The sequence below is a fragment of the Artibeus jamaicensis genome, unplaced genomic scaffold (genome assembly GCF_021234435.1).
Source record: "Artibeus jamaicensis isolate MK-2021 breed Jamaican fruit bat unplaced genomic scaffold, CSHL_Jam_final contig_588, whole genome shotgun sequence".
In the NCBI taxonomy this organism is placed as follows: Eukaryota; Metazoa; Chordata; class Mammalia; order Chiroptera; family Phyllostomidae; genus Artibeus; species Artibeus jamaicensis.
The window spans coordinates 2,303,338-2,316,397 of NW_026521895.1; the positions used below are offsets into that span (position 1 = coordinate 2,303,338).

At 37.1% G+C, this 13,060-nt stretch overlaps 1 protein-coding gene across 2 annotated transcripts in view; it reads right to left on the reverse strand.

Moving 5' to 3' along the window:
- Nucleotides 1–2,947: 2,947 nt before the first annotated feature.
- NUBPL (NUBP iron-sulfur cluster assembly factor, mitochondrial) overlaps nt 2,948–13,060 on the reverse strand; it is a 251,132-nt gene continuing 241,019 nt past the window's right edge. For both annotated transcript variants that reach the window (XM_037161628.2, XM_037161627.2), the window contains 2 exons: nt 12,628–12,710; nt 2,948–3,146 (listed from right to left, as the gene is read on the reverse strand). In XM_037161628.2, the coding sequence (XP_037017523.1) occupies nt 3,131–3,146; nt 12,628–12,710 (99 nt within the window). In that variant the 3' untranslated portion in view covers nt 2,948–3,130. The remainder of the gene's footprint in view (nt 3,147–12,627; nt 12,711–13,060) is intronic.

Consider the following 13,060-nt stretch of genomic DNA (forward strand, 5'->3'; position numbering starts at 1 on the left):
GGCACAGGCTTAGGTGTTCAAACCTCAGTATTTGGTGAATTTTGTAAGGGGAGAAGTGATTGTGAAGGAAAACACAGGGGCTTCTCAGATGCTGGCAGTGTTCTACTTCTTCTCCCGGTTGGTAGTTACAAGGGTGTTCACTTTGAGATAATTAATTGACCTGTGTATTTGTCTTCTGTACATTATTATATATGTATATACCTCATATACATATATAATACATATATATATAATACATATACATATATAATCATCTCACACCACATCCCTCCAAATTATCTTCTGCTCACTGACAAACTTTTTTACTAGAGGTACTTCAAATACACTGAACTCTAATATGCTCTTTGGTTTAAAGTTTATAAGATTCTAAAAAGATACTTTGTGTTTTCATGGTATGTGGTTGGGGGATCTCTTTCCCTGTTTAGAACTGAGAGACACAGAATTCAGGACAAAGGTTAAAAAATACCTTTATAATTGATAAATAGCTGGAACAGAAGATATGTGACCACATGGGTTACCAAATACTCTACCCCTAAATAAGATGAATGACTTGTCCATCCAAGTCTGAGGCAGAAGTGGAATTCGGGTTTCCCTGTAGGTTTCTTTAGAAAGCTTGGGATTTGGCTAAAATTGAGAAAATGCAAACAGGAAGAAATTTACCCAGAAAATGAGTCATTCTTCCTTTCCTGGAATGGAGTGAGTTGGGGAGCTTGCCTTTCCCTCCTGGGGATAGTGAAGTGGAAATTCTCTATACTCCATGGAAATATGAAGAATGAGCAATAAATATTACCGTTAACAATAGGCAGATTGGCTTTGCTTACTAGTCTGTCTTTGAAGTCAGCTCTCTGAAGCTTAACAAAGGCTGCCATGGGCACAATTTCAGGATAAACTTCATTCTTGCTCTTACAGCAACTTGTCCATCCTCCACTTCTGAAATCTTATATGCGCCAACCCCCATTTTTGCAGTGGCTTTCCTGGAAATATCTGCAGAAACTAGTGATGAGGGGGAAGGAGAGGAGAATAGGTGACTATATATGTAGATCTTCTCTAAGTCAAGTATTTATGAGTAAAGACTGTCTTTCCCATTCCCCAAAAGATGTATTAAATTATGGCTCACAACTTTAAGGGCCTCTAAAGCTTATTTAAATCATTCTTTTTCCAGGTAAAGTTAAGCTTGGTTCAAATACTTGCTTTTTAAAAGAAGTCTATATTGGCCTCCCTCCCCGCAAAAATAAAAACTTAAAGTGATTACTTCCTTCTTGGAGTGATGAATAATGACTACTGTGTGTCTACAAATATTTCTATTCGTGATTTTAATTAGCATGGGTAATTTGTTCCAGGACATTCAGTTCAGACACAGAAGTACATGTTATTTATTTTTATTAAACTTTCATTTTTATTTTTAAATAATGGTGGATTCACATACAATTATAAAGAATACAGAGAGATTCCTTCCATTGTGCCCTTTACCCAATTTCCTCTAATGGTACCTCATGCAAAACTATAAAACACTCCACAACCAAGGCACCTACACCAATACAGTCTTTCCTTTGTCATAGGAATCCCGGTGTTGCCCTTTTATAGACACACACAATCCCCAACCACCCAACCCCTGGAAGGGGTTACGGAACAACCCTTAATTTGTTCTCCACTCTATAATTTTGTCATTTCAAGAATGTTATATAAATGGAATCATGATACATTAACTTTTTTGGATTCACTTTTTTATTCACTGTAATTCTCTGGAATTTATTCAGGTTGTAGCCATGTATCCAAGTTTGTCCTTTCTTACTGCTGAGGAGTATTCCACAATATGGATATACCACAGTTTGTTTAACCATTCACCCACTGAAAAGCTCTGTATTGTTTTGGCTATTACAAGTAAAGCTGCTATAAATAACCATATGAACATAAGTGTGGGAAAACATGTTTAGAATGACATGTAACTCTTTGCCTAATTTTGACTGCTTAACTACAGAGCAAAGCATGTCAAGGCAGTTGCCAAAGGTCAAGAGCACTTACGTGTATAAAGGTTAACTAATGACTTATCAGTACTTGCAGCCTCACAACTATCTTGCTACCTGACCTCAGGACACCCCCCTCTCTCTGAGCCTCAACTAGATAAGATATGTTTTTCAAAGTATATTCTTTGAAAAGGAACTCCTTCTAAAAGGTGAGGTAGGCATAGGGAATTTCGTGGTCAAATTTGAGATAATGCTGAATACTATATCTCCCTTTTGACATAAACAAATGCCCCATGTTGTGCAAAAGGAGGGATCCAATATCCAACTGCCCAGGTTTAAAGCCCAGCTCCATCTTGCTAAAATAGTAACCCTCGCTCAGTAAGACACTTAACTTCCCTATAACTCAGTTTCCTCATCTGTAGAATGGAGATAGCAACAGCACCCCACTCATACAATTGGAAGATTAACTATAAGGACACAAGAAAACACTTGATAAATGCTAGTTCTTATTACTATTATTGCCATCCTAAGATTCATCCAGATCATTAGGACCTTCTTAAAAACACACATGTCCAGACCCTACCCCTGGAGATTCAGATTCATTAAGTCAGTCTAGTGTGGAGTCTGGTCCAGATGAGGAACACAGGTTTAATCTATGTTAAGAATGTGTTCAAGACGGTATTAGAGGGAGGTTTCAAACCCCAACTCCAAATTGCCTGATGGAGGGGCATCACACTTACGTTCTTATACAAATCTAATAAATCCTTTAAGTGACTAACTGTGTAGTTCTGCAAAAAGAGTACATTTCTCTCCCGATTTAAAAGTTAAGCTTGTAGTATAAACTCATGATTCTTCAAAGGGTAGTTCAATAAAATAAAATGCAGTTCTGTGCAGTTGGTACAGATCAGCTTTCAAAAAACTCCTAAATGTAGCGGTTAGCATTGATGTGTAAAAACTTCATTTGTGAGTCGTTGTTTAGCAAGTCAAATCTGAAAATAAGACATGATTTCCTTAGAAATACAACAAAATGACTGATTGCTATTATTTCTGTAGGTTTTACCACCACACTGCTGATTTCCAATGGTCGTGTAGCAGGAAAGTTTCCGGGACGCTGGGGAATCACTGCGGAGGCGGTGGCAATCTTCGCACCACTTCTGCGGCCACTCTCAGGTAAGCTTTGGCCTGGAAAAGAAAAGCAAGTTTGTCCTATACTTCTCCATAGTGCACATCAAATGACTTGTGAACTGTATGCTGTAGTCGTCCACTGAATTTAATAGTAAAAAGGCCAACTGAGTTGAAAAAATTCAGGCATGAGAAGATACTGCTGTATACATTGCAGGTAGGTCAAGAAGAAAGGATCTTAGATTATTTCGACTTTCTGAAAAAAGTATTTAGTAGTAGCAATTACTGTTTTTCAAAGTCTAATTCCCATGTCAGCAAACTAGCAACCTACTCTAACTGCAGAAAAATTACACCTTCCTCTTCTGACAAAATAATATCCTGAGTTAGATAACTGCCAAAACTTCTTTGGCATAGAACCTAACTGCCAAAACTTCTCTGGCATAGAACCATTAGCCATTTTAAAGAAGACTATTATGTACCACCCCGCAGTTTGTCTTTGGGAAGCATCTTCTTTACTCTCTGAGAATGGCACCTAATACCAGCACCAAGCACTTGGCGCCTCCTTCACCTGGAGCGTTTTGGGGACTGAGGGGTCAGTGGCTACACTCTTCATCCCTGGCACACCCAGGACAGTGAAACAGTGAGAGCACATCCCAGGCTGCTGAGTGGGCCGCAGGCTAACCTAACACCCACAGCCTGGGTAGAACAATAGTCATTATAGTTGTATTTTAAGAGTTTTAAACAATTGCAATATAAATACTACTTCTCTTCTATTTTATCTATAAAAGTAACTTTAAGATACAATAGTAAGACTTTTTAAAACCACTAATTTATACATTTCTATACTTAGATTTGAGTATATGCTACTACTACTACTAATAGCTAACACTTAAGTACTTAATATTTGCCTAGTATTATTTCATTTTTCTTTACAGCTACCCTAAGTGATAAATTCTGTCATCATCCTCAATTTATAGAGAGGAAACCAAAACCCAGAAAGGTGAAGCATCTTGTCCAAAGCTTTACAGCCAGTGTGAGATGAGCTGTCCGACTTCTTGACTCTGCACAGTAAAGACCTGTTTGAGGTCTTCTCACCCTGACTTAATGAAATGCTTTAAGAGTGTCTTACACATCTTCAGTAAAAAACAAAAAAGAAAAAACTATGCTAGAGCCCTGGCCGGGTGGCTGAGCTGGTTGGAGCATCATCCTGTACACCAAAAGGTTGTGGATTCGATTCCCAGTCAGAGCACAGGAGGGAGGCAGCCAATCAATGATTCTCTCTCATATCAATAGTGCTCTCTCTCTCTCCAATCTTCCTCTCTCTCTAAAAATCAGTAACAAGAAAATATATCCTCAGGTGAGGATTAAAAAAAAACTATGCTTGACATATGAATCATGCTTTATTTTACTAGAAAAGTGTCAAAATTTCATTTGAGTTCATTTTTTTAAAAAAAGAATAGCTCTCACAACACAAATAAGGACTTTTTTTTAAATGAACATCACAAAAGACTTCACAAGAGTCACCCCACTTGTGTAAGCCTCGTGCACTTAGCCAGGATGAAGAAACCGGCTGTTGTTGCTCGCGGTCACACAGTGGGCTGGGAAACATTCGAATCTGGGTCCAGCTGACTCCAAATAGAGCTCCTTCTACTACATCACATATGAAACAGTAAATCAACATACAAGCAATTATAATTGTAATGCTTTGTCTGAAATTGGTTTTAGTCCCTGTAACAGTTAATAGAAACAATAAAGTTGTTTAAAAATGGAAATAGCATGGACTGCATAAAGAAAACTATTTCTCTTAAGTCTAATATACTGATTTTCCGCTATGCATTATTATGAATGTCTTTTTAATCTCCTAGTATCTTTTCTAGGTATTTAAGCCTAATACTTTCTGAGGAAATTTAAAGTTCACTAAGGCACGCTGAGACAACGTCATCATTCTATAATCTTTTATTCATACTTATGTTAAATTAGAGACATATCTATTAGATAACACAAAATACTGAATAATTCCAGGATAAACAAATGTGCTATATGTAACCTTTGCTTTTTAATGGACAATTTCCAAGCTTAAACTGTCAATATTTGACACTCAAAGTAATGCTTAGATAATCATTTGCTGAGAAACCACTAACAGTTCAATTTCTATGAAACTGTTGAGATTGAATTTTTTAAGCCAAAGCAGTATCATTTCAAAAATACATTTTTTGTTTCTTTGTGTGTGTGTAAGGCACCATTTGGGGAAATCTGTGAGATGTAATGATATAAAAGCTCGCTGGTAGAGAGTTGGGGCCTTTTAAGTCAGGCAGGCATGGTTTTAAATCTTTGCTCTACTATATACTTACTAGCTCTAAGACCCTGGGCAAGTTACTTACCACTTCTAGACTCAGTTTCCACATTTGTAAAATGGTTATAACAATAGAATCTACCACAAAGGATTTTGGGGAATATTAAGTAAGAATAAAATATGTGAAGTATTCCCTGGTTGGTGTGGCTCAGAGCACCAGCCTGTGAACCAAAGGACTGACAGTTCGATTCCCAGGTAGGGCACATGCCTGGGTTGCGGGCCAGGTCCCCAGTGGGGAGCGCATGAGAGGCAGCCACATGTTGATGTTTTTCTCCCTCTCTTTCTCCTTCACTTCCCCTCTCCCTAAAAAAATAAATAAATAAATAAATAAATAAAATCTTCTTTAAAATGATAAAAATTTTTGAAAAAATATGTGAAGTACGGGCACAGAAGCAGCATATAATAAATATTAGTGGCCATTATTACTATTCTGTCCTAAAGTAATTTACTGTCTCCTGGAAGGACTCACATTAACATGTTCTTTTCAGTACTCTTCCCTATAGAGGAATAAGTACATTAAATCCCTCCCTTTAGTTTGATCCATAACTAGCAAAAGCACACACATTACAAATAAAAATACAATTTATTGATCATATTTCTCAAACTATTAATACTCTCTCATCAACTCAACTCTACACAGACTAACCCTTCTCATCTATTCAAAGTCTTTTATTGGGCTGTCACGAGGCAGAGGTAACAACAGCCGGATTTTATTTGTCTGCTCTATCATTAACAAGGAAATGGATGGCAACCAAAGTACAAGGAGTTTTATAAAAAGCTTTGATCATTTTTCTTTTCTTTTAAAGATTTAACATTCTAATTTATCATACATAGTTGTTTCATATTAAGACTATGAGATAATAATTTAGAAATTATAAGATGATACATTTCCCACTTACATTTGAAAGTCTTTAACAAGGACTATCTTATAGCACACTTCACTAAATCAAACCTAGCTTTAACTACAAAAGGTTAGGCTGTTCACATTCCCATAAATGTCACCCAACAATAGTAAAATAATAGGTCTAGCTCTGGTTGGTGTGGCTGAGCGGACTGAGCACCGGCCTATGAACTGAAAGGTCGCCAGTTTGATTCCCAGCCAGGGACATGCCTGGGCTGTGGGTCAGGTTGCCAACTGGAGGCATGTGAGAGGCAACCAGTTGGTGATTCTCTCACACATTGATGTTTCTCTCCCTCTCTTTCTCTGTCCCTTCCCCTCTCTCCAAAAATAAATGAATAAAATCTAAAAAAAAAAAAAACAACACAGTTCTAATGTTAATGAACCGCAGATTGAAAAATATACAACTACAAAAAAACTCCACAAACACTGCTGTTTAAGAGTTTAAAATCATTATCTTTTGATAGTTGCTATATATTCTTTCTTATATTACATTCCTTTCACTTGCTCAAAATGTTCCTTGCTTTTAGAAAATCTCAAAGGAAAAAAAGCATAGAAAAATATTTAAAAATTTAAACTCAAATGAAATACACTAGTAAGTAATTAATCTTATTCATCACAATTACCGTAGAATGGCTTTAAATAGTCTGTTCTCAGGAGGCATTTAAAAGTGTGTAATTTTTAAAAACTCTGAATTTTCATACAACTTTTAATTCACTGCATAAAGTACACTTGTTGTAGATGGGATCGCCAGACTTTAATTATGAAAGAAATAAAGGGTTATGGTTTCTGCTTATATGAAAGATTTCTAAGACAGAAGTGGAAATTTAACATTTATTACCTGAAAGAGGAAAGAAAAACAATGATAAGTGCTACACTGTATTTACTCAGAGATAATATTCCCAGCAACTCAATCACCTGTGCTGTAACTGTCGACCCTTCAAAAAGGGAAAAAAGCTCTGGGCCTCTGAAAGGAACAACTCAAAATAAATCTACTTTATCCTAGACTCCTGACTTTCAACTTACTTTTACTTTATTCACAGTTCTAACCAGTCTTGACTCTCTTATTTTCCAGTTTACATAAGATTAGAAAAAGCAAACTAGAATGAAAGAGGTAGTAGCTATGGATGGACAAAATAGTGGTACTTTATAAAGAGCCACAAAGGACCCTGAAGAGACAAAGCAATCTTGAGAAAGAAGAACGAAGTTGGAGGTATTATATGCCTTGATTTCAAACTATACTATAAAGCTATAGTAATCAAAACAGTATGGTACTGGCACAAAAACAGACACATAGATCAATGAAACCGAATACAGACACCTACAGTAAATCCACATTTATTTTATATGGTCAATTAATCTATGACAGAGGAGGCAAGAACAGCATGGATGGACCTAAAGAACATTACGCTAAGTGAAATAAGCCAGTCAGAGGAAGACAAGTACCACATGGTTTCATTCATTTGTGGAATCTAATGAATAAACCAAGCTAACAAACAAAATAGAGACAGACTCATAGATAAAGAGCAGGATGACAGCTAATGCAGGGAGTAGTTTAGGGGATACAGGGATCGAGCAAAAAGGTAAAAAGACTCATGATGGACCTAGACAACAGTGTGGTGATTCCAGGGGAGAGGGGAGTATAAGGGGGTTAAATGGCAATGGACAAAATGCAATAAAAAAAGAGTATACAGTGGGGAAAAGACAGCAATGAATGGTGATGGGAAAGCTGGACAGATACATGCAAAAAAAAAAAATGAAACTAGACTGCTCTCTTACATCACACACAAAGTAAGCTCAAATGGATAAAAGACTTAAATGTAAGACCTGAATCTATAAAACTTAGAAGAAAACATAGGCACTAAACTCTTTGACATAGGTCTTAGCAATATATTTTTAGATATGTCTCCTCAGGCAAGAGCAATAAAAGCAAAAATAATCAAATAGCCTACATCAAGCTAAACAGTTTTTGCACATCAAAGAAAACCATAAACAAAATGACAAGAAAACCTACTTAATTGAAGATATTTACAAATGATATATCTGATAAGAGGTTAATATCCACCATACAAAAAGAACTCATAAAACTCAACATCAAAACAATAAATAATCCAATTTAAAAGTGGGCAAAAGGCCTGAATAGACATTTCTCCAAAGAGACATACAGAAGGTAAACAGACATAAAAACATGTTCAACATCACTAACATCAGGAAACTACAAATCAAAACCACACTGAGATATCACCTCACACCTCCTGTCGGAATGGTTATAATCAAAAGACAACAAATAGCAAGTGTTGATGAGAGTGTGGAAAAAAGGAAACCCATACATTGTTGGTGGGATTATAATTGGTGTAGCCACTACGGAAAACAGAATGAAGATTCTATTTTTAAAAAATTAAAAATTAAAAGTAGAACTACCGGAAGACTTCCGCCAAGATGGAGGCGTAGGTGGAAACACTGTACCTTCTTGCACAACCAAGTTTAAAGACAACAAAGTTTTAGTTACAAAAATGCAGCCAAAACACAGAAAACTGAACTATACGGAAGTCCGACAACAACGAACTGTTCAGCCAGACGGGTAAAAGGGGCGGAGCCAGCAGCGGAGCGGGGTCAGGCAGGAAAGATCCCCCGACCCAGGCACACAGGCAGCCATGGGCAGATCCCAGGTGTGGGGTAGCAACAGGCGGACCCAGTTAGGGCGCAAGGCAGCAGGCTGACCACAGTCACACATTAGCGCGCAGATAAACCAGTAAAGGAGCGAGCAGACCCCAGTGGCAGGAAGGAGCAGAGGGGACCGCCATTGCTCCTCTTTGACCCCGCCCCCACATACAGTGTCACAACCCAGCAACCTGGGTTGCCCTGCCCTGGTGAACACCTAAGGCTCCGCCCCTCATACATAATGGGCGCAAACAGACCAAAACATTATGGCTCAAGTAGCAGAACAGCTCAAAGCCCCAGAGCCAATACTTCCAAGCCACCAAGAGATAGCCAACCTATCAAATGCACAGTTCAAAACACTGGTGATCAGGACGATCACAGAACTGGTTGATTTTAGTCACAAATTAGAGGAACAAATGAAGGCTAAACTAATTGAAATGAAGGGAAATGCACAGGAAACCAATAGTAATGGAAAGGAAACTGGGACTCAAATCAAGGGAGTAGACCAGAAGGAAATAAAAAATGACCAAACAGAAAAGGATGAAGAAACAAGAATTCAAAAAAATGAGGAGAGGCTTAGGAACCTCCAGGACATCTTTAAATGCTCCAACATCCGAATTATAGGGGTACCAGAAGGGGAAGAGGAAGAGCCATGAGTGGAACACTTATTTGAACAAATAATAAAGGAGAACTTCCCCAATCTGGCAACGGAAATAAACTTTCGGAAAATCCAAGAAGCCCCGAGAGTCCCAAAGAAGTTAGACCCAAGAAGAAACACACCAAGGCACATCATCATTACATTAGCCAAGATTAAAATGAAGGAGAGAATTCTAGAAGCAGCAAGAGATAAGGGGACTGTCACCTACGAAGGAGTTCCCATCAGACTGTCACCTGATTTCTCAAAAGACACCTCACAGGCAAGAAGGGGCTGGATAGAAGTATTCCAAGTCATGAAATCCAAAGACCTACAACCAAGATTGCTCTATCCAGCAAAACTTTCATTTAGAATGGAAGGACAGATAAAGCGCTTCTCAGATAAGACCAAATTCAAGGAGTTCATCATCATCAAGCCCTTATTATATGAAATGTTAAAGGGACTTATCTAAGAAAAAGAAGATAAAAAAGGTGAACAGTGAAAGGACAGCAAACTCACAGTTGTTAACAACCACACCTAAAACAAAAGCAAACTAAGAGGACAGCTAGATCAGGAGCAGAACCATAGAAATGAAGATCACATGGAGAGTTAGCAACAGGGGAGTGGGAGAAGGAGAAGGGGGAGAGAAGGTACAGAAAAAAAGTAGCATAGACAGTAGATAGAAAATAGATAGGGGGGAGGGTAAGAATAGTAGGGAAAATATAGAATCTAAAGAACTTGAGACACGTGGTAATAAACTAAAGGGGGGAATGGGGGGTATGCAGAGTGGAGGGGAATGAAGGGGGGAAATAGAACAACTGTAATGGCATAATCAATAAAATATTTAAAAAAATGAAAAAAAGTAGAACCACCATTAGAAACTAGCAATTCCACTTTTGGGCATTTACCTGTTGAAATAAAAAAAAACTAGTTTGAAATGATATATGTACCCTTATGTTCTTTGCAGCATTATTTACAATGGCCAAGATATGGAAGTAACCTAGGTATCTATTGACAGGTGAATAAAGATGATATGACTATATAACATATATATATATGCTATATATATATATATATATGTTATATATAATGAAATATTATTATTCAGCCATAAAAAGAATGAAAATCTTGCCATTTGTGAAAACACGAATGGGCCTAGACAGTATTATGCCAAGTGAAATAAGTGAGACAGAGAAAGACAAATATCATATGATTTCACTTACATGTGGAATCTGAAGGTCAAAACAAATGAACAAGCAAAACAGACAGAAATAGATTCACAGATACAGAGAACAAACTGGTAAATGCCAGAGGGAAGAGGGGTGGGGTGATACACAAAAAGGTGAAGGGGATTAAGAAGTACTAATTTCCTTGTCCTGGTGGCACAGCTCAATCAGTTGAGCATGGAGTATGAACCACAGGGTTGCAGGTTCAATTCCCAGTCAGGGCACATGCCCGGGTTGTGGGCCAGGTCCCCAGCGGTGGCCATGCATTGATGTTCCTCTCTCTCTTTCTCCCTCCCTTTCCCTCTCTAAAAATAAATTAATAAATCTTTTTTAAAAAGAAGTACAAATTTCCAGTTTTAAATAAATCAGTCACAGCATGTAACATGTAGCATGGGGAATCTAGTCAATAATATTGTGATAACCTTGAATGGTAACTGAAGGGTAATAGAATTGCTGTGGTGATCACTTTACATGTTACATAGATGAATCACTCTGCTGTGCACTTGAAACTAATGTAATATTGTATGTTAAATATAATTTTTAAAAGAAACAAAAGCAAAATAACAGTACTACAAAGCTATACTCATTAGCAAAAAACAACCAGAGAGAAATTATGAGAAGATTGATTGAGACTGTTCAGCAAATGAGCACAAAAACCACATCAAAACTGATGTATGAGTCAATGGCTCAGTTTCTAACTTGAATAACAAGTGCTACTTAGGAAAAAGAGATATATATGATTGATTTTACTTCTATTTTATAAAAAGAGTAAAATACAAATATTTTAGGCTTAAAGTTGTAAAGCTTCATAACTTGAAAATTTATCAATGATACCCCTAATGAAACACTACTAGTTTTTCTCAATCACATTAAATGAAATGCAATGAAAATCCCATCTCTAATGGTTTATACAACTTCCCTAGATCCAACACATTTTTTTTTTTTACAGTAGGTTTTCTTCTTCCAACAATAGCTAAACTAAGATACGATCAAACCTCAGTTCTTGAATGTCTCGGTTCTCAAACAATTCAGTTCCCCACCAAGTTGTTTGTGGAAAAAAACGTCTTGGTTGTCTAACAATTGGGGCTCGGTTCTCTATCCAACAACCCTTTCACACTGATACCTGTATGATCAGTCATGTGTGTCTCAGGCAACAAACAAAGGAGATTTGGTTTTCAAACAAATTGCTCCTCTAATGGTTTTTTCCAGAACACATTAAGTTTGAGAACCAAGGTTCCTAATAACTTTGGGAAAGTGAATACTGATAGCCAGCAAGACAAAAATTCTACAAACTCTCATTGTTCATGTTTTTCATGGGAAAACTGGTTAGATGATGATTCTTTGTAGGTGAACTTGGTTCAGTTGATAATTCAGGGCCAGCCCTGGAATGCCTACCATATAAAGTAGTAGCTAACTGGTGGATGTCAGGGAGTGGGTAACTGGATAAAAGGTGAAGAGATTAGCTAAAGAACTAGCACATAGCCCATGGACACAGACAACAGTGTGGTGAAGGTCGGAGGAAGGCGGGGAGCTGGATGAAGGGGGGGAACAAGGGAGGGAAATAGGGAACATTTGTAATAATGTCAATAATATAAACAAACAAAATAAATAAAATAGTACCTGAAAATGCTTGTATAAGTTAACCAATCTTTGTTTAATACATACATTACAAATAGATAAACTTGATCTTCCCAACCTCCTTTCTATGTATTAAAAAGTATATATCCTGGAAAAATAAATTAAAATACATATTGAAAAATATCACTTACCTCATCGCTTTCAGGCTGTGAAAATACAATTGGCTGGCCTGTGTCTGAAGCTTCCCGTATATTAAGATGTAGGGGAATGTCTCCTAAAAGAGCCCGTCAGATGTCCATTAGCATGACAAAACTTTATATTGGCATTTGGAATTTCACTACTCAAACTTCAGAAAGAAATAAAATCTAAACTAAATTGATTCAAATCAACTTGAGTTATGATTATCCTAAAATTGCTAAATCTCTGGAAAAAAGGAATTTTAAATGAAAATTAGGAGCAAAATATTCCATTTGAGTGTTGTGCAATGATATATATATATAAGAACAATGAGTCAGCCCCTCACAGGATAAGGCCTCTGATTTAGTCTTTGCTGGAGATCTCCCAGCAAGAAATGGCTAAGACATCTGTAAATTATTTTTACCTGTAATACCTGATATGGACACA